General features: G+C 34.8%; 1 protein-coding gene across 3 annotated transcripts in view; it reads right to left on the reverse strand.

Moving 5' to 3' along the window:
* Positions 1 to 26,293, reverse strand: part of LOC132558679 (cartilage matrix protein-like) — a 64,519-nt gene extending 38,226 nt beyond the window's left edge. Inside the window, exons 1-2 of one of the 3 annotated variants that reach the window (XM_060223272.1) lie at positions 26,225 to 26,293; positions 25,815 to 26,014 (exon numbers count right to left, since the gene is read on the reverse strand). In XM_060223272.1, the coding sequence (XP_060079255.1) occupies positions 25,815 to 25,853 (39 nt within the window). In that variant the 5' untranslated portion in view covers positions 25,854 to 26,014; positions 26,225 to 26,293. Of the gene's footprint in view, positions 1 to 25,814; positions 26,096 to 26,142 lie in introns of those variants that run through there. The other 2 variants (XM_060223273.1, XM_060223274.1) reach the window with 2 other exon arrangements.
* Positions 26,294 to 27,010: the final 717 nt, after the last annotated feature.

The following is a 27,010-nucleotide window of genomic DNA, read 5'->3' on the forward strand; positions in this document are numbered from 1 at the left end:
ATGTTTTCCAGAAATTTAAAAACTTTATACCATATATATAGACAATACATGGTCAGTGTACATGTATGTATTACTATTTATCCTGCAAAATTAATTGAAAGTCGGATTATTGACAAAACAGATTTGTTTTGTACGTAACCTGAGGTTTAGTCCGAGGTGAGTGGTTCCACTTTCCTTACTTGTGAAGGTTGTATTTCTCTGTGTTAACGTATCTATGTCTTCGGACAAGACTCTTAACCGTAATTGCTCTAGATGACATGCAATTACGGATCTCCCGTATGTTATTCAGTGAGGTGGCCACCAGTTATTTCAAGGAGACATGAAATGACACTGTTTGTTCATGGGCGATACACCAATCAAAACATTCGTATGTTAATCTACAGAAAATGACTTCCAACAAAGAAAGTTTTTAGTGGAAATTCATATCGTGGTCATTACTATAACGACCTTATTTTAAAGTTTACCGGTGGGTATCTACAAAAAAAGAACTATAAATTTTGTTGAAATAATCTGGCGTCGGCAAAGATTAAACAATTTCTTTTATCAGCTTTGATGAGAATATGCATTTATTTCCACGCTGGTATTAACGATAAACCTATTAACAAACTAGTCCAAAAGCATGAATTTATAAAAGCTAATTTGCCTACAAAGGTACCCTGACGCTTGGTGTGAGTTATTGATTTAAAGACTGGTCATCAATATATTTGAATCAGTGATATATAGGAACAGTGGATATATATACCTAAGCTCTGTCGGTTTAGTAACTCTGGCCAATACCTATTTCATGGTCAGCATTGTAAAACCAAATCCTGAAGGATGACAACAAGAGTAATAAAACTGATCATCATTTTAAATGTCTTCATCAAGGTGGCTTCAAAGTTTCATCTAGCAGTGACACTATTGCATCAACTACAGAACATTAGTTTTTTTGTAACTATCATAAAGTTTTCAGACATTTTAAAGTGAATGATCAGTGTGTAAAGTGTTTTTACCTCACTGATCGATTTCGAAATCCTACAGCTATCACTAGTAATATATTATCTAATCGAAAATTGAGATACGTTTAAGTCAAGCATTGCTAGATTGAACTATTTTCCTCAAATCAGTGATAAAATGCCTTCGATTTCAAATCATTTCATTGTCAACACAATCTTACCATATATACATGAATAAATAGATCTGTAATTCTGAAATGAACACTTTTGAAAAGCATTTTTTTCAGACGTTAAGACAAGTAAAACATGAGCTGATGCAGCTTGACAAAACATGTTCGCAAAGTCACATACAGGAAACAGTGCAGACAAAACCTTTCTGTGTAGAAAGGTTAAAATAAAAGCCCTCGTCAACAACCACGTACAAATGTCAACACAGAATCCCTGCTATGTACAGTCTGTAACGTAACACAGTAAAATATGCTGCAGCACCAATAATACTGTTCTCACGGTTAAATAAACAATCGACTCTGAACTTGAATGTCAGGTAAAATTCTGATTGAGCTCGTGTCATGATGGGCTATGTCCCATTCCTAGTGTTATGCCATCTGTCAAAACGAAATATTGTGAATAATTATTTTTATGTCCATAACTATTGCATCAAAAGAGGAATGGCTTTCATATTTCGCATGTGTGGTCCTTGTGACCTGTTTTGACATTTTTGACTATGTGATATTAATTTTCTTGCAATCGGGGACAAAGTGTTCCATAAACAAATCTTGTTGAATTAAGAATAAATGTTATCGAATATTCCGTCGATGCGTTCTCTCATAACGAAACAGGCAATGTTTTCAGTGTAAGTGTAAAATCCAGTAAGTTTTCAAGTTAAGAAAGTTATATAACAGGTTTTACTTACACAGGTAACAGTGAACAAAAAGCAATAGACGTTAAACCCACGATCAGTCTCCTGTCATTTAAACTTATACACTAAAACCTTACTTAACTGACATTACTCTGTTTGGTTGGATATGACAGTGTGTGAAGGTAATTTGGATATTTAGTCCTTGAATCAATTAATCAAATGTCACTCAATCCTACTAAAAGTAACCACAATGGCCGACACGTGTACGTAATTCCACACATAAAAATACCTGTCAAAAGTTGACCGAGTCTGCTTAGGCTTTCATGCAATATATTGTCGGTAATAGACAGTTACTTTTCACCTAAATATCTGTCAATTCCTCAAATCAATGCAAAATTACTGAGCTCTTCAAGAGCAAATGTGTGTATGTTGGAATTGTTTCTTTCGGAATCAGTGTCCAAATCATTACAGGGTACCCATCACTGTATCTATTTTACCTATATATAACATTTTATCTACAACATTATGCAAGTATTACCTAGACTTCTCGATATGACTGAGGAATATGTGTAAGAGACAGTATATGATTTCTAGTATTTTGTTTCGAAGTTTATCTCTCACCTATATCTAAATGATGCATAACAAGTTTTATCAAATAATGCATTTTAAAGCTCTGGACAGGTTTTATATGCAGAGAATGACAACAATGTGCACAAAACATAAATCAGACATTTGATTCAATATATATACAAATTTATGTTAAAAAGATGACACCTTATGCTGTCATCTGAAACTACCATGACTGAATTAGCATAAACTAGATCGCATAAGATAGCAAAGCATCAACGTCCAAGGTTACAAAAGTCTTACACCTCTCGTTAAAATATCGTGACACATGAAATATCAAATATCATTTTAAAAATCTTAATCTGTTTAAACAAATATTTACTTTCCCATTCTACAAGGTTCATCATTTTCTTATTTCGTTACTTTTTGCTTTGTGCGTACTTGAAATTGGTTCGAAATTCAAGACTTTGTCTCAAAATCTGCCTAATGTTTGGCGTGTCGCTAAGCGTTTAATGCTTAATCACGAAAATATTCCTTGCAATTTTTTAATGATTAATTACCCTTTATATGGGCATGGAATCTCCCGCTAATTTGCACCGCATAACTATTTATATTCCTGTGACAAGTAAGGCCGCTGTATTTTTTATTGTTGTTGTACATTTTTAATGTCATAAGTGTCTGAAGTTGTTATTTTTAATGTCATAAGCGATACACTGTAAAATAATGTATATTTGCATTCTTTTCATTATCCCCGTAAAAGAAAATATGAAGCTTACAGGGTGACGCTATATAGTGTTAACACTGTAAATACCAATTTTACAAAGGATGGAAAGGTATCAGATTAAAAACGTAATAATACCGAAAGATATATTTCGCAATGTCACAAATTCCTTCAGAGACTAACATATTTTGTACCTTTGATAAACATTTCTTACATTCAATCTAACGGGGAATATTAAGTATTAAAAAACAAGTTTCACATTATCTGTTATTTAAAGGAACTTTTTCTGTACTCTTCTTTTAACAACAAAACGTTATTAAACTGTGCTTAACATATTCATTTTAAATGGATATTTCAAAACGCTTGTGGTTAAACTATATTTCTGTAAATGTGAAATAAACATGATCGTAAATATTGTTCAAGTGTTATTGAAATGACCTCTAAACATATTTTCAGATGTCGCTTTAAACTGATTTATATACAAAGGAGAAAAACCAATCACAAATAAACACAAAAGTAAAGTCTTTGAATTGATTCAAAAGTAGAAAGAAAGAAAATAAAAACTCTACTTTCTTTAAAAATACGAGTGAAAATATTTAAAACGGAGTATCATTTACATCATCATAGTGATGTGAGTAAAGTCAAAAATTCCATGTCCTCTCTTGAATAAACCGTCAATGTATCAAATTCTAGCGATAAATAGTAGTTCTAAAATGCAGTTCATTCGTATTACGCACAGTATTTTTTTCTCGTCAAAACAGGTGGTATTGTGATGTATGCAAGTGAGTGATAAAATATTTGTGGTTTTGGTCTCTCGGCTTACATAACTAAAAGACAGTTCTGGGTTGATATGTGTTAATGTATGACCCGAAATAGAGCAATGAAATGACTGACATTCTTTGGGAATGCAACCAATTTTTTAACTACCTTGCCATGCCCATATACTCATTTGCATATCATGTTCTGTCTTCTTAATTTAACCCATTCACTTAAACTGTCTCTTCCTGACCAATCTGGATTTTTATATTAGGCGAGTAAGTTCCTGCCCTTCATTAACAATGCACTAGGTTCCTTACAAAAGAATATGCAAGAAAAAATGACTAAAATTAATACAACTAACATTCATCATGCTTAATGTACATGACACAAATGCAAAGAACAGCATTTTCTATATTTGTCTCCAACTGTTATACTAATATGGAATCAGGTGAATCCATAGACCAGAATATATATTTTGACACCGCTGCGAAGAGTATTTGTGTGGTACGCACAGCGCAATTTGAGCATAATACACCCGTAAATTGATGGTATCCAAATTCATTTTTCTGACTTTTTACTTTATATGTTTTTAATTAAGAATATTTCGTGAGATAATTGATCAATCTAGTATGCATCACCTCTCCAGAGAAAGTCAGGATCTTTGACATTTTTCAGATCTTGTATTGATAATGTAAAATGAGTGTTTGATCCTCTAATCTTAACTGATGACCGCCTCAATGGCGTGAGCTACAAAACAGAAAATTCAGAACAGAAAACGATGAAAAAAGTCAGAGTGATATGGATCCGATATTGATCTGCAACACATATGGTCCAGGAAAACTATCCTATTTTAGACGGGTTACGGGCTTTTTTGTTATGAAATATATTCAGTTTCGTTTATGTCCATTTAATAACGTACTTATTGTTCGGCCAGTTTTGATTTGACCTCTAGCTTCCCAATTTTTTGGCCCCTATTATCACTAATTTGCAGTTGTTTGATACTATATATAGTCATTTGTTTTCAATTCATTGATGTTTCCTGTTTTTGTGTTTCTTTTATTTGTCTTTTTCCTCTTTTTCCCTTTTTTTGTTTTTTCTTCTTTTTTTTCTTTTATCATCTGTAATGTGTCATTTCTTCAGTTTGTTTCAACTTTTGGTTTAAAGAACGTTGTATATCTGCAATAATGATGTTGTATTTTGTTTTATTTCTGATCAAATATCTCACCAGATACCACATTTAGTCATTTTTTAGAGGTAAGAAAGTGTAGCATATAGCATGGAATTATGACCAAAGGAGTACATATAGTTAACTTAATGATACATTTTTACAGACAAACGTTTTGCGGAATTGAATTGCTAAATTCAAACTTAAAACATAGAAATGAATCTGTTACTTTACTTCACAACTGTACTATATATATAATGTGTTTTGGAGATTGCATGTTCGCTGAAATAGCAAGATAGGGGAAAACGCCTCCGGGACATATCATTCAGATTTATAGACTAAGAGATAGTATATATCTACGTCAAGTGTTCCTACTTCACCCTTTCTTTTTCTCAACAAAACTTAGAAATTACGTAAGTGAACAATGAATCAAATAATTTTTCGACACATAAAACTATGGTATTATAACAGACTTAATAACCTTCTATACTTTCCTTGTGACCATGCTAGGTTTTGTGTCTCTTTCATTTCACTTCATGGACAGATTTTATTTCGGAAAAAAGTCATGTGATTCAACAGCGCATCAGTTTCACATAGCACAGGTATATCCTACAAATTGCTATAGTACATTTGATATGTAGGTAAAAAAATATTTTTGTCACGTAAACACATAGATAGACATAAATTTTGTATATATATATATGTACAAAAATACAGACGCAGTTCACAAATAGAATCATAACAGAGAACTTGATGGCTCAAGAAAGATGAATTTTGTTTACCTGTGTATACTGATTTTTATAAACATGTAATGCCAGACAGAATAACGAGAGATTTATCAGTAGTAATTTATCAAATTAAACATAAAACGAGGAGATACAAATATGTACTCAAATAGATACTACATAATGATTTAACACATTTTACTTTACCTTAAATTAATTTCGAGTGTATGAAATAAGTCTTATATACTGTGTGAAGGCATGTCTATTCAATTCTGACTCATAAATCATGCCTTCTGTTCACCACACAGTCGTGTATGTTTAAATGCCAAGTGTGTGACCAATATAAAGTCATACTACTGGTTCTCATTAAATGCTCTCGGTTGTCATAAAAGTAGATTATCTGAACGTATAACAAGTCATGTAAAACTGCGTTTGATCACCACGTCGGTGTTACCTAATCGGGGGGTAATCTGTGTTAAAATGTCGTAATAGTGTCTCGATTAGGTGTCGTATTTGAATGAGAATGAATGGAAAATGGTGGGTGAGGAACAAGATTATTGTTGCTTAAAATATACAAATTGACATCGGTGACGGAAGAAGGGAAACAGATTTTGACATCTAACTATAAGGTGTTATGATCTACTACATCAAGCCACTGATTGATTTTAATGAATTACATAAACACTCACCAGGAAAAGCAGCCCCCTCCCCCCAGCAATTAAGTCCGAACCATCATTAAAGGAAGAGGGATCAGATTTGTATAAGGATGGATCTCAGCCGGGTCGGGCGGGAGGGGCATGCCCAAAAGAGGAAATAGGACAAATTATTGTTCGTAAATTTGGTCTCAGACAACATTTGGTGAAGGTGACCAATTCTGTATAAACAATAGTTTTCCGGCCCCTGGGGTGGGAAGGTTGGAGCCCAAAAGGGGAAATAGAGCAAATTCTTTAAAATCCATCTTTTGTCAGAATGATTCAATTTTGTCAATATTTGATCTGAAGCATCATTGGTGAAGAGAACTTAGTTTTGTACAAACAGTGCATCTTTTGGATGGAGAGATGGGGCCTAATAAGGGAAATAGATACAAGGTTTTTTTTTTTTCAAAAACGTTTTCTTTAGAATCAATTAATATCAGCAAACCAGGTGGGGGATACACGCCCTATGTGCCTCTTGTTATTTTCTTAACTAGGACAAACATTCTGTGAAAAAAAAATCAGTATATTTTCTGAAACTTTTCAGAGGAATGATTTCACAAAATTCCGTGTTTTCAATGTAAAAAGATACATATTGGAAGAGAAAATATGTTTCTACACAACTTAATTTTTTTCATTTCTTAACAAAACCATCTATCAAAATAATCGAACAGATTGATATATTTTGCTTATATTTTTACTTAGATTAAATGGAACTTAAATCATTTAAACTATTACATCAACCTTCAAGAACGCTCAAAACTATAGTTCGGTACTGGAAGAAGTTTTTCAATCATACATGAACTCTTACGAAAATACTGGATAAACCATGTAAAAACATGTTATTAAGAGACGTGGGTGTTACATTACGTATATATACACTGTATCATAGTGACTTGGCATCCCTACCCACGGTCTATGTACAAGATAGTATAATATATATAAAGGAGTAATAATTCAAAACTCGTGCCATGTTCCAATGCACTGTAGAATACATGGACTTAACAAACAATGCATTCGGTTGCCGGCCAGGAGACACTGGCGGCAGTCGTTGGTCACAAATTACATGTATTTTGGGTGAAATAAAACACCTCTGATCGTAACTCGCTAAAAAGGCGTTAGACAAGCCGATGCCCCAACACATAACTTGTTTATAGCGCTCACTCTAGGGTGTCATAGTCTCCAGTTACGTTGGGCGCCGTACAATAGGGATCTTTATTTACACCTCCTAATTTGACTTTTATCAGAGGCGTGTGACAGGGATCTGTATTTGTACAATTTCTTTTCCCGTATTTTTTTTTTCAAATTTGATAAGAAAATGAAATGAAGACGTTAATCGATTTCTTTAAAATCATTTACATAAGATGAAACAACAGAACATTATATTTTCATCCGTTTAATCATGGTTCTTCCAGATCCTTAGAATTTATTTAAGATCATTTTTAGATAGTATTTTGTTACGTATAATACTTCAACTGCTAATTTCCATCTAAGTTCTGCGACGTATTTTTATGTCCCTTTTCTTCACGAACACACACATCAATGCTGTGCATCATCTCGTGGGTTTTTAAAATTTAGACATGTGCCGGTACACTATACGCATAATAAAAAAAGCCCTTTTCTAATAAAGTTTAGATACGCGTCATGCATTTATGCATGAAAGTTAGATTAAAAAAGTAAGTAAATGCCATGCACCAGCTAGTAGTAATTCACAGCGTCGACATCAACATATAATTTTAGTCTGTCAAATACTGTCACAAAGGACTGTACTGTTTCCGGAAATGTCTTTACAAGGTAAAGGAAACATATTGATAATCGGTCAACACACCAACCTTCTTTTGAAATAAAAAAAAAAAACATCGATATTTCCAAAGTAGATTATTTTGGGGGAAAAACAGAAGAGTATTCCGAGAAAAAAAATCACGCCGAATTTTAGATATTTTTTTCATGTCAAGTATTTGATATAGAATTTAACTAGGCAATTTTGGTTTGTCATTTCAGAAATTCAAAATGAAATATTTACCATGGGTGTTAGACAACGAGATTTTTTGCGTTTGGTGCTAAATGCCACCAAGCGATTTACTCAACTTACCGTTAACCCAGATGGAAATATGGTAACCGTAAACAGAACGCAACTTTTCCTTGCCACCTAAAAGAGCGGTTACATGTGTATTTCTGGTAACCCATAAACATGCTCGTGCTGTATTAAAAGTAAGAAATTCTGAAAGATAGCAAAGTTCCGGAATGATCCAGGGTGATATGACATACAGAGAATTGGAGCTCGTTTTAATGTCAGCCATTCTGTTATTTCGCGGTAGATACAGCGTCTGAACTACACCTGGCAATTTCACAAGCGTCCCAGTACTGGCAGTCCTCGACAGACTACAGATGGAGACGACAGACTTATGAATAGACAGGCAATGCTAGCCACATTCACCAGGACCAACAGACTCAGGGGACAATGTAACATCAATGTTCCCGTCAACGGACATTTGAACAATAGTTTAACTACCAACACTGATGTGGTACGTGATCTCGGGACATGGAATATTACATGTAGGTCTTAGCGAAGAATCAACAGGTCTTATGAAATCCACCTTAGTACGACAGATGGCAGATTCCGTGTTTAGAGACCAAGCACGCCATCACAATCACATTTGGCTACAACCTTTGGTAGTGGCGATGTTACTGTTTGGGGTAGCTTTAAGCTAAACTGTAAGCTTGCGTGTCCCTAATGAAACTTTAAATAGACCGACGTACGAAGATCAGATCCTTCGATCTGTAGTTGTGTCTCGTTCCGATGCTCATCCAGCGTTCCCGGATTCATTTTCCTATCGACTGTGTATAGTTTCGATAGATGCCTAAAGCAAACCCATATATCCTGTTGAGTTGTCGTTGAATATTTTTCTTAAATACAGCGAACAGATTTAAGCCCAACATAAGTTATTGGCGGTGACTAACTTATGGCCAAGTTTTATATTAAAAACCAAGGTGCATTTCATTTCGGATGTTTTTATGCACCCGGATCGAAAACTTTGAGCTATTTTCTTTTAGTGACTGTCTGTTTTTCTGTTGTCAACTTTAACCTTGCCTATAACTATTGCACCGTAAAAGATACGGTTTTAACATCTGGAATGTGTCCCTTTGTGACAAGACCTTTTCGGTGGTACCATTTTTTTTACCATGTGACCTTGGCCGTAACCTTTGACCTATATTTAAAAAATGTTAAAAATGTAAACGTTGGCGATAAGAGGTATGACTTTCATAATTGGCTTGTGTGCTTCTTGTGGCAAGACCTTTCAGATGGTACCAAAATTTGTGATATTGGTACCTTTGACCAACATTTGAAAGCAGTGTTAAAGCCCCAATATACGTAACATTCACCAAAAATTTAGTGTAGAATCACACATAATTATTGAGATATTCTCTGAGACGTAGTTAAAATTAAGTTATTCAAACAATAGTTACCATGACTTTGTGCATAAAGTATTGATATATGAACAGTTGAAACTCGCTATTTGTAAACACACCTCCATTTCAAACACTCCCCCATCGAAATTACGATTGTTGCCGAACCACGTCGGAAAGTTCATTACCTGATCTCGCGAGAGTTGAGGTTTCTACTTATAGAGGAAGCACATGCAGATATGTCTACGGTAAGTTTTTGTTTACAAACATTGTTTGCGAAGTCTTGTCGTAGACTTGAAGAATTTCTGTGATAAACATTCAGTTTTTGGGAAATTATTAGAAGGAATAATTAGTTTAGAAACGATACGACGCACAATTATAACGTAAGAATTCAGAACTGGCCTGATGTATGATTGGAAAAAAAGGAAGCGACTGTTGAACGTCTGTACTGTGTCTGCCATGTTTACACACGCGGAATACGCGCATGCGCAATGTCATCGCTACGAGCGGTAATATATGAATTATTGTGGGTCCCACATTGTTTATTTTCCAATTTTTTTCAATTTTTATTTAAATTGAAAACAGTCAGTTTTATTTTCTTTAATTAAAGGAAAGTATTTGTTTTGTTACATATATTACGGGGAAAATAAGATAAGTTTGTTTTTTATAGTGACTTTTACGTATATTGGGTCTTTAAGGTTTCACTTCAGAATTTTGTTGCAGTTAGGGGCATAGTATTTCATAAACACCTTTAATTCTTCTCTTTTTCTACACAGGTATCTAAGACAGACTTAGTGAAATTCCGCATTCCGTATTTTCTGCGTGGTAAAATTTCTCTGACCGTAAATGTAAGGTTAAAGTTTGAATATATCATTCAAATCTTTGATGATGTTTTAAAATTTCAGAAACTGTTTTAATTCCACTGGATTTACATCTCCCATATATCAATCTACGTGACAAATTAGTCATCTTAATTGTCAAAAATTACTTAATATTCATTATTTACGACAAGATCATTTGCATTCTTAATGATTGGATAGATACAGGATTAAGTAAAATAGGTCGGGATGGCAAGAATTAACGATGATCATATGGTAATAATTTCACTACATTTGCAATCACATGAAACTTTACTTTTCATTAGTGATTCGTTACTGTGTCCTTAACCAGGAGGTACACATTGGGATTCAAATGGAAACTGTTTCGACGGATGAATAGATTTCATTATAAAAAAGACAAGTTGTTGTAAACGACGGTATTCACGTGTTCAAATATTCACTAGAAGACTACAATGTAAACATCAAAATGCAGAGTTATGACGTCATATATATATACGATGACGTCAAACACTCATGATGAAGTCATATCGTCGGATAATGGTCATTTCAGCAATTCTGTGAGAATTTGTATTTTGGGTGACACGAAAAAAAAATAAGTGACGTCATTTATAAATTCCACAACATTTTATATTCTTAATTCATATATTTTCCAAATTATCAACTTATAAGTACAATCCAAATGCATTGTATTTTTTTCATTGTAATCTCAAATACCCATCGTCTTCCAAAATTTGATTTCCATCCGTTTCAAATAATTTTAAATTTCTAAATCTTTATCGACCCAAACCAAAAGTGTAAATGATCATAAAGTGTACGTACATGAATTATTTCAATCAATTAATTGCATTTATCGGTAATCAAATAAGAGAGACATCAATAATGTCATATCGTTTGTTAAAAGGTGCATTCAGCGATAAACAATATACCAAACCATTAATAGATATCGCTCACTTGTGTTACAGCAATGTGTAAATATACTTGAGCCAAGAAAGTTAATGTATTCGCGCCATGTCAACTATACGTATTCCCCTCTTAGAAAACTTTCTATTGAAAGTTTCGTGTGGACAATTACCAGAGATTGAGGAAAGCGATTTATATAAACTAAACAACAAATGTCTTCCGTGAATCAAAAACGTTTCTGGAGTAGAATAGGTACGTCATTACGAAGTAAGTATCTCTAAATAGGCCGACCGCTGCGTTATAGTGACCCTTGGTCTTTAATGGTCATTTCGGACAATCAAGAATCACTATTCAGTTTAATGTCAGTTTGGTCACTCCCCGGGGCAATGTGTGAAAGCCGCCCCTTACCTGTTCGCGTGTGAGTGTGTCAGTATGAAAAAACACACCTGGCACAAGTAACAGACTTGGCGCACAGATCCGTGACGTTTATGTGTTGTATACGCAAACGTTCTTGACGTTTTAAGTCTTCTGAAATATCATCTGTTTTACAGGTAAATTCATTTTACGATTATTGTACAACACTTTAACAGTGGTTTTATGGCAGGATTGTCCAGAAGTGACCATGATAAGTGATTAGGTCCGCACTGACATTGACCAAGGATGACCGCGGGCCTTTGTGACCTTTCAATAAGCACGATAACAATAGCTTTAAGCGAATAACACTATCAAAACAAAGATAAATCAATATGGACCCGAACCGTTAATTATCACGTGGACGACCTGTCCAGAAACAAACTGCTGGCAAAGGCAGCATGTAAATGTTAGTATAGTTGTATTTAATACGAAACCTCCCCCCCCCCCCCCCCCCCCCACCCCCCGAAAAAAAATTGTTTGAAACTTAAAACGGATGCGAACATAATTGTTACGTCTGGTAAATCATTTAGAGAAAATATATCAATCATTGGCTTGCGAAATGGCCCGAAATGCCGAAATCACAATGAAATAATACTCCCCTCCCCCAACCTCCAACCGCTGCCTCTGTCCCCACCCCCAGTCCTAATTATTTCCCTCCACCAATTCTTTATGTGATGGTGATTTAATCAAATTCTTTCCACCTTTCCCGAAAAAATGTCTGATATTTTAAACAAATTTGAGATTTCGAATTATCCCCTCACTGCTCTCGCCAAATATTTCTTCTTCGGCTACTTAGATATGCTTTATTAAAAATCATTTATCAAAATTATAAACCCCTATATTTCAATCGACATTTTAAAAACAAGGCGCGTGACAGTTTCCATATGAATTTATATAGAACTTGTAACAGATTGTTTGAAATATATACCTATACTTGGCGGATGTCCAAAAACCAGGTCACAGACTCAAAAACAAATGTCGGCAAAGACATCACTTGTATTTTATACCTTTACAACACGCTTAAGATTAAATAATATGCACAGCCATATAGTCTTGTTCAATCCCATATGTAATTTCAGACGAGAGCGAAATAACATAACAATAATTCCTCGCCGGCTTGATTGTATATTATACCCTCTACCATCCCATAGATATGATTGGTCCCACAATGGATAGTGCCCTAGCGGTTCACCAAGAGGGCAGAGGTCCGATTCCCTGTCTGATACGTGGGAAGGTGTTTGGTCGCCTATCCTATCTTCAACAGGTATTGTGTACTGTGGTATATAGATATCCAGGCTGTCGAACCCGTCACAGAAATCACAAACAAGTCTTAAAATGTTCTTGATGCTGAAAAAGTGCGGGGCTGATTTACGTGTGTACTGTCATGTAAACAAACCTGGTTCATATATCTAAAACTAATTCCAGTTTTCCAAGAAGACATGTCTATTGCCCCTGACGGAGAGACATGACTGCTTCAAATATTATTACAGAATGTATTCCAAAATACAGGAATTAGGGTAGAATATTTAATCAGATATGTTTGAACTTCCTTCCTGGCAATATAATTAAATGCCGTTTGCCTACCACCCGCTCCATCCCCTTCCCTACCCCTTCCCTGCCTATATAGTTATGTTACAATTTCGTCACTGCGTCACAGCTCCATCATTTTAAAACATCTATTCGTTATATCGTTCCTCCGTTACAACGTCATTGTTTTTTTTTTCATCCAAAACCATTCTTTGATCATAAGTTTATGTCATTAGATGCTACAGATTTTAAAAATACGTACTTCTAAAACAGATGTGGTTGTATTGAATTACAAACACTACGTGGTCAGATAAACACGAAATAAATCTGAAATCGTGGCTGAAATCCAATGTCAATACAGAGCCAGTGAAATCCTATTAAAAGAAAATGGCCGTAGGAATGACCTTTTTTGTGCCAAAGACATTTACTTATTTTTCAAAAGTCATTCACCTTTACACTCGGTTTAACTGCCAATCTGGAAATTTATAACGAAAATCGGATCAGCTGTTGGAAGTTTATCGTCTAAATCTAGACTATATGTATAAGGTCAATCTACAAACATATCTTTGTTAGAAAAAAATATCTGTTCATAATAAATCGTCGCCAGTCCTGGTACGATTGTCTATACAGCAATGTACTACAAACGATGTAAGTGTCACGTTCACAAGAGATAATATCACGCTGTCCAGCTTAGAATGACACAAATAATTAATCACTTGGTATATGAATATTAGAATAGAGAATGACATGACCTTCTTTCTTTATTCTGAACTAAAGTATCATAAAATTGTTGGGCAAGACAAGATTTTCTGTTTACAAAGAGTCACCACATGTGGTTCGACGAAAATGGGATTGAGGCACATCCGGTCTTATACGTGTTTAGGTAGTATTTTAAGACTTCCTCAACCCGCGAAAAAAACAAACAGGTTTTATAAAGAAAAAATCATACTACGTACATACAGACAAGTGATAGGTGTAGAGAGGTGGGAAAAGACATGTTGTTGTAGTTACAGACAAACTATAGTTAAAGACAGTTGTAGACAGGTGGAAGTTTTATACACATAGTAAGTATAGACTGGTGGTAGTTTAAGACAGGTAGTAGTTTTAGACAGATGGTAGGTAAAGACAGGTGGTAGTTTTAGACACATAGTAAGCATATACAGGTGGTAGTTTTAGACAGTAGGTCTAGACAGGTGGTAGTTTTAGACACATAGTAAGTATAGACAGATGGTAGTTTTAGACAGATGGTAGTTTTAGACAGATGGTAGTTATATACAGGTGGAAGTTTTAGACAGATGGTAGGTAAAGACAGGTGGTAGTTTTAGACACATAGTAAGCATATACAGGTGGTAGTTTTAGACAGTAGGTCTAGACAGGTGGAAGTTTTAGACAGATGGTAGGTAAAGACAGGTGGTAGATATAGACAGGTGGTAGTTTTAGACAGATAGTAGGTATAGAAAGGTGGAAGATTTAGACACATAGTAAGTAAAGACAGGTGGTAGTTTTAGACAGATAGTAGGTCTAGACAGGTGGTAGTGTTAGACAGATGGTAGTTATATACAGGTGGACGTTTTAGACATATGTTAGGCATAGACAGGTGTTAGTCTTAAACACGTTGTAAGGATAGACAGCTGGTAGTGTTAGAGAGATTGTAAGTATATACATGTGATGGTTTTAGACAGATGGTAGGTATAGACATGTGGTGGTTTTAGACAGATGTTATGTATGGACAGGTGGTAGTTTTAGACAGATGGTAGGTATAGACAGGAAGTAGTTTTAGACAGATGGTAGGTAAAGACAGGTGGTAGTTTTAGACAGATGGTAAGTATAGACAGATGGTAGTTTTAGACAGATGGTAGGTAAAGACAGGTGATGGTTTTAGACAGATGGTAGGTATAGACATGTGGTGGTTTTAGACATATGGTAAGCATAGACAGATGGTAGCTTTAGACAGATGGTAGATTAAGACAGGTGGTATTTTTAGACAGATGTTATGTATAGACAGGTGGTAGTTTTAGACAGATGGTAGGTATAGACCGGAAGTAGTTTTAGACAGATGGTAGGTAAAGACAGGTGGTAGTTTTAGACAGATGGTAAGTATAGACAGGTGATAGTCTAAGTCACATTGTATAGACAGATGGTAGTTTTAGACAGATGGTAGGTAAAGACAGGTGATGGTTTTAGACAGATGGTAGGTATAGACATGTGGTGGTTTTAGACATATGGTAAGCATAGACAGATGGTAGTTTAGACAGATGGTAGATTAAGACAGGTGGTATTTTTAGACAGATGTTATGTATAGACAGGTGGTAGTTTTAGACAGATGGGAGGTATAGACAGGAAGTAGTTTTAGACAGATGGTAGGTATAGACAGGTGATAGTCTAAGCCACATTGTATAGACAGGTGGTAGTTTTAGACAGATGGTAGGTAAAGACAGGTGGTAGGTTTAGACAGATGGTAAGTATAGACAGGTGATAGTCTAAGTCACATTGTATAGACAGATGGTAGTTTTATTCAGATGGTAGGTAAAGACAGGTGATGGTTTTAGACAGATGGTAGGTATAGACATGTGGTGGTTTTAGACATATGGTAAGCATAGACAGATGGTAGCTTTAGACAGATGGTAGATTAAGACAGGTGGTATTTTTAGACAGATGTTATGTATAGACAGGTGGTAGTTTTAGACAGATGGGAGGTATAGACAGGAAGTAGTTTTAGACAGATGGTAGGTATAGACAGGTGATAGTCTAAGCCACATTGTATAGACAGGTGGTAGTTTTAGACAGATGGTAGGTAAAGACAGGTGGTAGGTTTAGACAGATGGTAAGTATAGACAGGTGATAGTCTAAGTCACATTGTATAGACAGGTGGTAGTTTTAGACAGATGGGAGGTATAGACAGGAAGTAGTTTTAGACAGATGGTAGGTATAGACAGGTGATAATTTAAGTCACATTGTATAGACAGGTGGTAGTTTTAGACAGATGGGAGGTATAGACAGGTGATACACTGCACTTATAGACACGACCTACACAAAACAGATGGTAGTTATGTAGTTACAGACAGGTGATAATTAGAAATACCGGTGACAATTATAGAAAGATAGTGGTTATATACCGGTTATATAGAAACAAGGTAACTCTATGAAGGTGATACGTTGTAGCCAGACAGACGAAAGCTTGAGACGAGAAGTATACACACAGGTGGTGCTTTCTGTATAAACACATGTACAAAATACTATACAATTATCGTGTCGCTCTTCCGTACCATTGCTTTCGTTTTGTATGAAAATCAGCTGTATGCATCCAGTGGGTTTATGACAAGAATTTTGTAAAAGAAATCCTTTTAAAAAGCAAGAAAATTACATATCAAAAGTTTAAAACCTTCTTAGTTGCAAATACAAACCACAGTTTTACGATAATAACACATGTGAATAGATTTGCATGTGATTCAATATCAGAAATGGATTACTTTTCTGAAGATGTCGATTTCTTATCGGGAGACTGATCTCGATTCAGTCGAAAGAGACGAATCCACATAAACTACTGAGAAAGTAAATGTAAAGGTAATTTGTGTGTGTGTGGTTTGTGTGGGAGGGGATGTAAACAAAATACTCTAAAATGACGTCCCACCAAATGCAGGAAGTTCAACGCCATTACAGGACGTACTTATTGTGTGTTCAACAATTTAAAAAAAAGCAAAAACCATTCAAATAACATTATACTGTTTGTTACTAATAGTGTTTATTTGAGAATAAAATGATGACCAAAATAGATTTTTTAAAAAACCTGTCGTAGGGTACAAGTTAATCAACTTTTACTAAGCATCTTAATAACATTTATTTGAACAATGGTGTGAAATATTTTCCAATCGTCCCCATTTGCGTTGCAAGAGTTCGGATCGAGAACGCCAAACGCCAACGTCAAACACAGGGGTCTAGATTACAGTCAATCAAACTATCCGATCAATCATTTTAGTCTCCTGTTCACCTATCAAAATGAATTAATCTAGTGACTGTGGAGTCAGTTATTCAACACCACGTAAGAATATCGATTATTGATATGTAATCAAATAATATTATCAAACCCGATTATATGTCAAATGTCACTGAATGTCAACATACCCGAGGCAGGGAAGATAACAGGTCATACAGATAGTACATAGTATCAGTAATTACCAAATTTCAATTAAACATGTGTTCACATTACATTAATAAGCTTGGTATCGTCATAGCCATACAAGTAGACAAAAGGATCTGAAATGTCAAACTCGAAAGTGGATTGATTGTTGAAGAAAGATGGGTTTTTATACAGTTTAATAAGTATGGCGTTTTGATTGTTTAACACTTAACGTTGCGCTTTGAATACATAAAGACAATATCTGGTATTTTGACAATATGACACACACATGGAACGTGTTTTGACAATTTGACGCACACATGCAACGTGTTTTGACAATTTGACACACACATGGAACGTGTTTTGACAATTTGACGCACACATGGAACGTGTTTTGGCAATTTGACGCACACATGGAACGTGTTTTGACAATTTGACACAAATGGAACGTGTTTTGACAATTTAACACCTATGGACGATGTTTGACATTTTTAAACATAAGGAAGACACTTTGTCATTTTAACATATATGGACGATGCATTGACAGTTTGAAAATAATGATTTAAGAGTTCAACACAGATGGACGGTGATTTGCCGATATAAAACCTACAAATACATATTTGACAATTCAACACATCTAAACATAAGCCGATGTCTTGAAAATTAGACAAATATGGACGGTGCTTTGGCAAATTAACAAATATGGACAGTGCTTTGGCAAATTAACAAATATGGACAGTGCTTGGAAATTTACCTCACATAGGCTTATGTCGTCTATCATGCGTTGCGTTTAAATGAAATACCAGTACTCTCCGATTTCTTTATGACACAGCAATATCCGAATGCAAACATTGTCAATATTTATTTTGCTCTTGAATTCAATATGAAAAAAGTGTTTGCACGATAATACCTTTTCAACATGTACCACAGTGTACAGTCTTCCACACTAAAGGACATGGAGATTGTCCCACTTAAAATATACGGTCGTGTCACCATTAAAGAAACGTACAGGATTTTATTCAAAAGACAAAAAAAAAACTCTTATAAAAATAATATCTTAAAAAATGAAGTTATGTTTTTACAAATGTTAAATGACAGTGATGAATTTTGCTATTGGGTCTTTTTGTGTGTATATAAATAAGTGTTCTGTGCGATAACGGTTCTAAGTATTTTTCACATTTAACATGTCAGCTTTCCGATTTTAAAAGTTTGAATTGGTTAAGGGATTTAATTAAGAATTAAAATATTTAAAGTGTGACAGATTCAGTAACGACTGAATTTTAACATACATGTACTCTGAATATAGATTTGAATTTAAAGATTTTCGAACTCGTAACAACCGATAGAATTTAATACAAAATGTCTCTCGACCATTAAAAATAACCATCATCAAATCAAATGATAGCAATTTTATTTGAAAATGTAATTGTTGACGTGCACGTGTCTTTGTTTGAAGAACAAGTCCATCACCTTCGCTTTGACAGCGTAAATAAAAAAAATTGAACTTTAGTAACTGGATTCCAGATTATCAAGGTTTGTATTGTAGAAGATACCTCTATCTATTCGTACAGCTTGCGCATCCGAGCAACTGTCATCAAAGTCACTTCAACGACAATAAAACAACTGAACTGGCCACTCAATATGAAGATACTGCGACGCCAAACATTCTAGTAAGTATTTAGAGGGACACTTACGTTAGTTTACGAAATGTGATTTATAAAGCGTGTCTATACCAAGTCAATATCTGGTTGCCAACGATAACACTGACTTCTCAGTCAAGTTTATACTGACATTCATTTGAAGATTATCTAGATATATATATATATATATATATCTTTGTATAAGGTTATCGCTGTCAGAACTGAACTAGATTTATACACAGCGATGAGAGTTTATGTATTATAGTTTATATGTATACTTTTCATTCGAAATTTTCAGCATTTTATTTAATTTTGAAATGATTTTAAAATCTTCAATTTTATTAACTTTGTAATTTGTGTATGTAATTTAAGAAAATTTCAAATCCATGATTATATCCGGAGTTTGATAGCATATAGCTGTGAAGTTGATGATACTTTGTCTAGACAGCCTGGTAAGGTGAACATATTTTGTGAGTGTAACTTGGAATGACTGATTTGTTTCTTGAAACGTAACAAACTAAACAACAGAAACAGATCCAAAACAACATAACAAAACAAAAACAGATAAAAATCAAAACACACGAAAAAAACGAAAAAAAAAACGAAAAAAAACAGTTAATTTGTTATATCAAATGCAAAAAAAAAATGAAGAATATTTAAAAAAAAAATGTAATGGAAACTTTGAAATTCATAATATATCTATAAATGTAAGCTCAAAACTGCCTTTGACATTGAATCAGGGTAAGTTAAATACCATCTGGATGCACACACGACTGGTTCGGATATTAAGATACTACATGTACATATTTGTCTTTAAAGTAAATAGACGCCATTAGATCAGTTTCATGTCACTACATTAGATTACTGTAAAATATAACGACGCAAAACACGAGAAACACATCCTTCTGAATTATGATATGTATATGATGAACCACAAACACTTTACAGAACACGTGACACGTCTGGGATTTTTTCATCTTATCCGGGATATATCATTACTGATAAGAGATAAAGGAAGCCCTTTGTTGTCAGTGGATTCCTATTTATGTAAACGATAAGATCTTATTACTGTTGGATCGTTTCTCAATTTATATGGGACTTCGGTGTTTTCTCAATTTATATGGGACTTCGGTGCTTTCTCAATTTATATGGGACTTCGGTGTTTTCTCAATTTATAAAGGACAACGTTGTTTTCTCAATTTATAAAGGACAACGTTTTTTTTTTTCAATTGATATAGGACTTCGGTGTTTTCTCAATTTATATAGGACTTCGTTGCTTTCTAAATTTATATGGCACTTCTCAATTTATAAAGGACAACGTTGTTTTCTCAATTGATATAGGACTTCGGTGTTTTCTCAATTTATATAGGACAACGTTGTTTTCTCAATTTATAAAGGACAACGTTGTTTTCTCAATTTATATAGGACTTCGGTGTTTTCTTAATTTATATAGGACTTCGATGTTTTCTCAATTTATAAAGGACAACGTTATTTTTTTCAATTTATAAAGGATCGGTGTTTTCTCAATTTATAAATGACAACGTTGTTTTCTCAATTTATAAAGGACAACGTTGTTTTCTCAATTTATAAAGGACAACGTTGTTTTCTCAATTTACATTGGACTTCGGTGTTTTCTCAATTTATAAAGGACAACGTTGTTTTCTCAATTTATAAAGGACAACGTTGTTTTTTTTTTCAATTTAAAAAGGACTTCGGTGTTTTTTCAATTTATAAACGACAACGTTGTTTTCTCAATTTATAAAGGACAACGTTGTTTTCTCAATTTATAAAGGACAAGGTTGTTTTCTCAATTTATATAGGACTTCGGTGTTTTCTCAATTTATATGGGACTTCGGTGTTTTCTCAATTTATAAAGGACAACGTTATTTTTTTCAATTTATAAAGGACTTCGGTGTTTTCTCAATTTATAAATGACAACGTTGTTTTCTCAATTTATAAAGGACAACGTTGTTTTCTCAATTTATAAAGGACAACGTTGTTTTCTCAATTTACATTGGACTTCGGTGTTTTCTCAATTTATAAAGGACAACGTTGTTTTCTCAATTTATAAAGGACAACGTTGTTTTTTTTTTCAATTTAAAAAGGACTTCGGTGTTTTTTCAATTTATAAACGACAACGTTGTTTTCTCAATTTATAAAGGACAACGTTGTTTTCTCAATTTACATTGGACTCCGTTGTTTTCTCAATTTATATTGGACTCCGTTGTTTTCTCATTATATAAAGGATTATGTTGTTAGTCTGTAATATCCATTAGAGAGCGTAGAGATAAAGAGAGAGAACCGTTTTTGACGAATAAATAACTCAGCATATTTGAAAAAGAACAAAGTTAAATTCTAGAAAGAGAGTGGGTGTAGAAACAGAGACTCTCTAAAAATCAGAGGTGACAGATGAATATACTTGGAAGTTCCGATGGGTTGTCCTATTCGATTCTACAATCAAATCATCCGTGTCCAACTGGAGTGATACATTGTGAGAACTAACCAGGAGAAAGGTAGGCATCTGCACTGTATAACTGTCATCTATTGTTCTTGCATCGCTACAAATCTAAACTGCGTTTAAGCCCGGGGGTGGGGCAGAGTCACCATTAATCAATCATGATATACGTCGTAGTAAAATACCTTGGGGATTTCTTTTACGTCATCGATGGCCCAACACACCCTCACCTGACCTACTGACATACTCCAGTGTCTAGGAGATAGCGTGTATATAACGCGTGTATTGACAGTAGATAAAGCAGAGGATTCGATGCACTCGTCATCATTCGAAATTTCTCGGATATTTTCGGTTAACATCGGTGAATAATCGATTTTGTTTTCCGGTTTCTGGGGACAAACTCTGATGAAAAGTTGTAGTGTAAGACATCAAGACACGTCGTTAAAGAGTAGATGACTGATTTAGTACCAGATATCCGATGAATTATCCCCATTCGTTGAAGGTCGTAATTTTCCGGTTATGTCCGGTTAAAATCGGTAGGCAACCAATAGCACATACACGTGGTTGGTAAATTATTTGTCATTTAAAGAAACACATATTCTGAACCTCCAATTTTTTTTAATCCTTTACCACACCATTCTTTTTCGAAAAATATCAGACCCTAAACTTGCAGGTATGTAAACAATGGCGTATTCATTTTCGGGAGTAGAGTAGACAACCAGTAGACGATTTGGGTGTCACTTTTCGATGACTACATAGTCACTTTCACCAGACAAATAACCCGTGTGTAGTGAACTAGCCTTGATGTACATAGTGTACGGGACGGTAAGGAATCGACCATTATTTTCGTCTGAACTATGATCCTTTGTACACTAAGTGAGGAAAATTGTGTAACGAGATGGTACACTTCATACGCCAGTGCTAGTGCGCTGCACACTGGTCATTTTTCTAATGAAGGTGACTATGTAGTTATCAAAACGTCATATTCTAATCTTCTACTGGTTATCGCATAATAATTTCTAATCTAATGTCCGATTCAGAAATCGAGACAAGCTCAAGTAAATCACCGTGTTTGGTTCGCAGGTCCCTGTGCCTATTGTAGTACTCCATTAACTAAACAGCATTTCAACCTAAACGTTTATCACTTTCTAATATAATATAGTAACTGATTCGCAGGTCCCTGTGCGTGTATTTTAAAGAGTACTTTTAATCCACTCTGAGTATAAAAATGTTCATTTATTTAGCTGCAAAGAGTTCAGAGGTCGACAGAAATATATCATTACATTCCAACCAGATATAGAATCCCGATCCGACGTATGCAGGACAAAAGTGACGAAATTCTACGAGGGACACAAACTTTGATGCGTCAAGTCAATGTATTGAAATTGAATAAACTTATTCAACCGAAAATATTCATACATAAATATGTAATCAATTTCCGTGACACGTGTACAGAAATGTTTATTTTTCGTGTGAATATTTAAATTTCTCACGGTACCATGAAAAGTCATTAATTTGTTTAAATATTGTACTTTTACACAGCAAACGGTCAAACTATTCATACCGTTAGTATTACGAAACGTCTGGTGCTAATGGCTATTTCCGGAAAGTTTTATGATGTTTAGTAAATACAGCTGCTTCGAGATGTTGATATCTTAAAATTCAGCGAATCAGTTAAGGTGGCATGTGACCTTTCAAAGACAACGCTCATAAATTCAAAAAAACTTACAGGTGCGTTTAGTTATACCGTCTTTTACATAAAGATGGACAAACACGAAGATATAGTGGCATGTCGTTAGAACAGATTAAACAGAGAGTGCTCTGCATCAGGATCCTCGAAATTCCAGGGGTTGCAATCTCTACAAAACGTTTCCCCGCCTCTACATTCTTGTTGATTGCAGTCTCTAAAGTTTCGTGAGTGAAGCTCAAGGTATTGCTGATAGTAGACAAACGAATGAGCTTCAAGAAATACCAACATCCCACTTCATCTCATTGGTCAATTATGATACTGTCCATTTAACAGGTAGATCGATATTTACAGGTAACAGTCTTTGTCAAACTACGGAGTGTCCGATATCAACAGGTAGCTTGTCAAAGTATCGTAGGCATTGTCAGACTACGGAGTTTCCGATATCAACAGGTAGCTTGTCAAAGTAGGTCTTGTCAAAATACGGAGTGTCTGATATCAACAGGTAGCTTGTCAAAGAATCGTAGGCATTGTCAAACTACGGAGTTTCCGATATCAACAGGTAGCTTGTCAAAGTATCGTAGGCCTTGTCAAACTACGGAGTGTCCGATATCAATAGGTAGCTTGTCAAAGAATCGTAGGCATTGTCAAACTACGGAGTGTCCGATATCAACAAGTAGCTTGTCAAAGTATCGTAGGCCTTGTCAAACTACGGAGTGTTCGATATCAACAGGTAGCTTGTCAAAGAATCGTAGGCATTGTCAAACTACGGAGTTTCCGATATCAACAGGTAGCTTGTCAAAGTATCGTAGGCCTTGTCAAACTACGGAGTGTCCGATATCAACAGGTAGCTTGTCAAAGAATCGTAGGCATTGTCAAACTACGGAGTTTCCGATATCAACAGGTAGCTTGTCAAAGTATCGTAGGCCTTGTCAAACTACGGAGTGTCCGATATCAACAGGTAGCTTGTCAAAGTATCGTAGGCCTTGTCAAACTACGGAGTGTCCGATATCAACAAGTAGCTTGTCAAAGTATCGTAGGCCTTGTCAAACTACGGAGTGTTCGATATCAACAGGTAGCTTGTCAAAGTATCGTAGGCCTTGTCAAACTACGGAGTGTCCGATATCAACAAGTAGCTTGTCAAAGTATCGTAGGCCTTGTCAAACTACGGAGTGTTCGATATCAACAGGTAGCTTGTCAAAGTATCGTAGGCCTTGTCAAACTACGGAGTGTCCGATATCACGGGTAGCTTGTCAAAGTATCGTAGGCTTTGTCAAACTACGGAGTGTCCGATATCAACCAGTAGCTTGTCAAATTATCGTTGGCTTTGTCAAACTACGGAGTGTCCGATATCAACAGGTAGCTTGTCAAAGTATCGTACGCCTTGTCAAATTACTGAGGTTTCGTTATTGACAGGTTTTTAAGCCCCTATAATTCAAAAAACATGTACAAATTGTAGAAATATAACGTATTTTTAAAATCGTTATAAGTACAGTATCAAACATTTAATAAACCGATTATCCGGATGTGGAAGGGTTCGGTGAAAAGAGATTAGATTACAGATTATCACGCATAAATAACAGAAAGCTAGTAAACATAAACGTTTAGTACATTCATGCCTTAAGGATGCAGACTAATTTGCCTAAATTTGCATGCAATACTTAAAATTTAAAGTTTTCAAGTTAAAAAAAATCTTGTATGTGCCTATTTTTTCCCCGTAATGTCATTCATCAGAAGACATCCAGTTAATGTTTTATCTTTCACACGGCGACAGAAAACAGGTGTTCTGATCTGAAGGAATAACTGACATACATATGTGCCTTGTGCCTCTGGCTGGGTCAGAGTTCACCTCTACAACATACTACAGTAGCTCTATCGCATAAAACAAATATTAAAAGATAAAATTTAGATAAGAGTATATCACATATGCGTAATAAATTAGTTGTATTCACTTAATTGAACCAGACTACTAAGCTAGCTAGATAGATGGCGTTTCACAGGTAGCACTGCGCACAGGATATATTTACTGGGCGCCTACAAAATCAATTAAGGCCTTATCGTCAATAGCATTGTCATAGGAGATATTCGCTGTGCCTCTTTACACGTCCAAATGCACTCGTAGTCATTACCAAATAGGTACTATAATTATGCATGAAATACAATTATGACGATTTAAAAAGAGAAGTCCGATATGATTTGAATAAACTATTCGAAAATAAAAACACCCACGCGCACATTGAATCGACAAAATAAATCCATATTATTCCTACAAAAATGTTAGAAAGTCCGTATAAGCGGATGGGTGGTGGCGGTGAAATCGACATTGAAAAATACATTCATACTAACTCTAAGTTTATGTTATTCATTTCTTTTTTTATAAATATAGAATAAAAAATATACTTACCAGAAAGAAAAGAACACATATATATAACGATGACGTCATGGCTTCCCGGGGGTCTTCAATAAATTAGAATAAAAGATAGTTAAGTCTCCAAAAATGCACTTGTGTGGTTCTGGATCTCTTCACAACTTTTTTCTCTCTATATAACTGGCCTCTGGCATAGAAACTCACAAGCGAAAATTCCTCTGTGATCCTTATGTCATCTCCAAAAAAAAAGAAAAGAAAAATCAATTTTTCACTTCCAGGTAGTGGGAAAAATATCAGTAGATCGACATAAATAGACAATATTATATATGTCAAATATATTTTCAACAGTAGAAATAAGTCTCACTTAAATTGCTCCAAATACTGAAATCCCAAGAAATGATTATAATGTAAATTTGTATGTTGGTATATAGGTGAAAGGATCTTACTAAACAAATAAAGTGTCCATTTCACAAATGTTTGTCTCCCTCTCTCATATCAACGTTCATCCCTACAGCGACACTCGGCTAACTGCCGGTAAAATCTCATACACCTATACTCCTGCTCGCTGCGATAGCTTGTCATACACACACTAGCTCCAAATATGGCTCTGCTCCCACTTGTCGTTGACAGAGTTTAAACAGATAATCATTATATAATTTTTTCTCGCTCCAAGTAAATAAAATGTGTCATCTATTAATATTATCTGTCATTGGAACTAGGAGACGTATTACTTTTTGCTGTAATTGTGATAGGCCATATTCCACTATCATGATTGACTTGATCAATGACTATTTCACAGGTAATGGTGTTACCTGTGCACATTGTTTACGAACCACAATGACTATTATAACAGTGCGATCATAGTACAAAGTTTACTTAAATAGAAGTGGCGAATATTGATTACTAGAATCAGCTACTTAAAGATTTAATTTAACAGGAACTCGACTATTTCTTAAATATATACGTCTCCGATAAATAGAACACACACATACTCTTTAATATTGGTAATAATTATGATAACACATTACATATGTACGTGCTGAAATCTCTTATGCATGTGTATCAAAATGTGTGTTTATTATACACCCGTATTTCACACTTTCACGGTGTACATATAGCCATATGATGACCGTGGTTTCAATATGTATGTGCCTACTATCCACATGTGTACATGTCGAAAATACGTGCTGTGTACACACGTGTAATGCACATGTATTCTTATTCAATGCACC

This window comes from Ylistrum balloti, unplaced genomic scaffold, assembly GCF_031769215.1.
Source record: "Ylistrum balloti isolate Yb309-2 unplaced genomic scaffold, AGI_CSIRO_Ybal_v1 Utg370810, whole genome shotgun sequence".
NCBI classification, from domain to species: domain Eukaryota; kingdom Metazoa; phylum Mollusca; class Bivalvia; order Pectinida; family Pectinidae; genus Ylistrum; species Ylistrum balloti.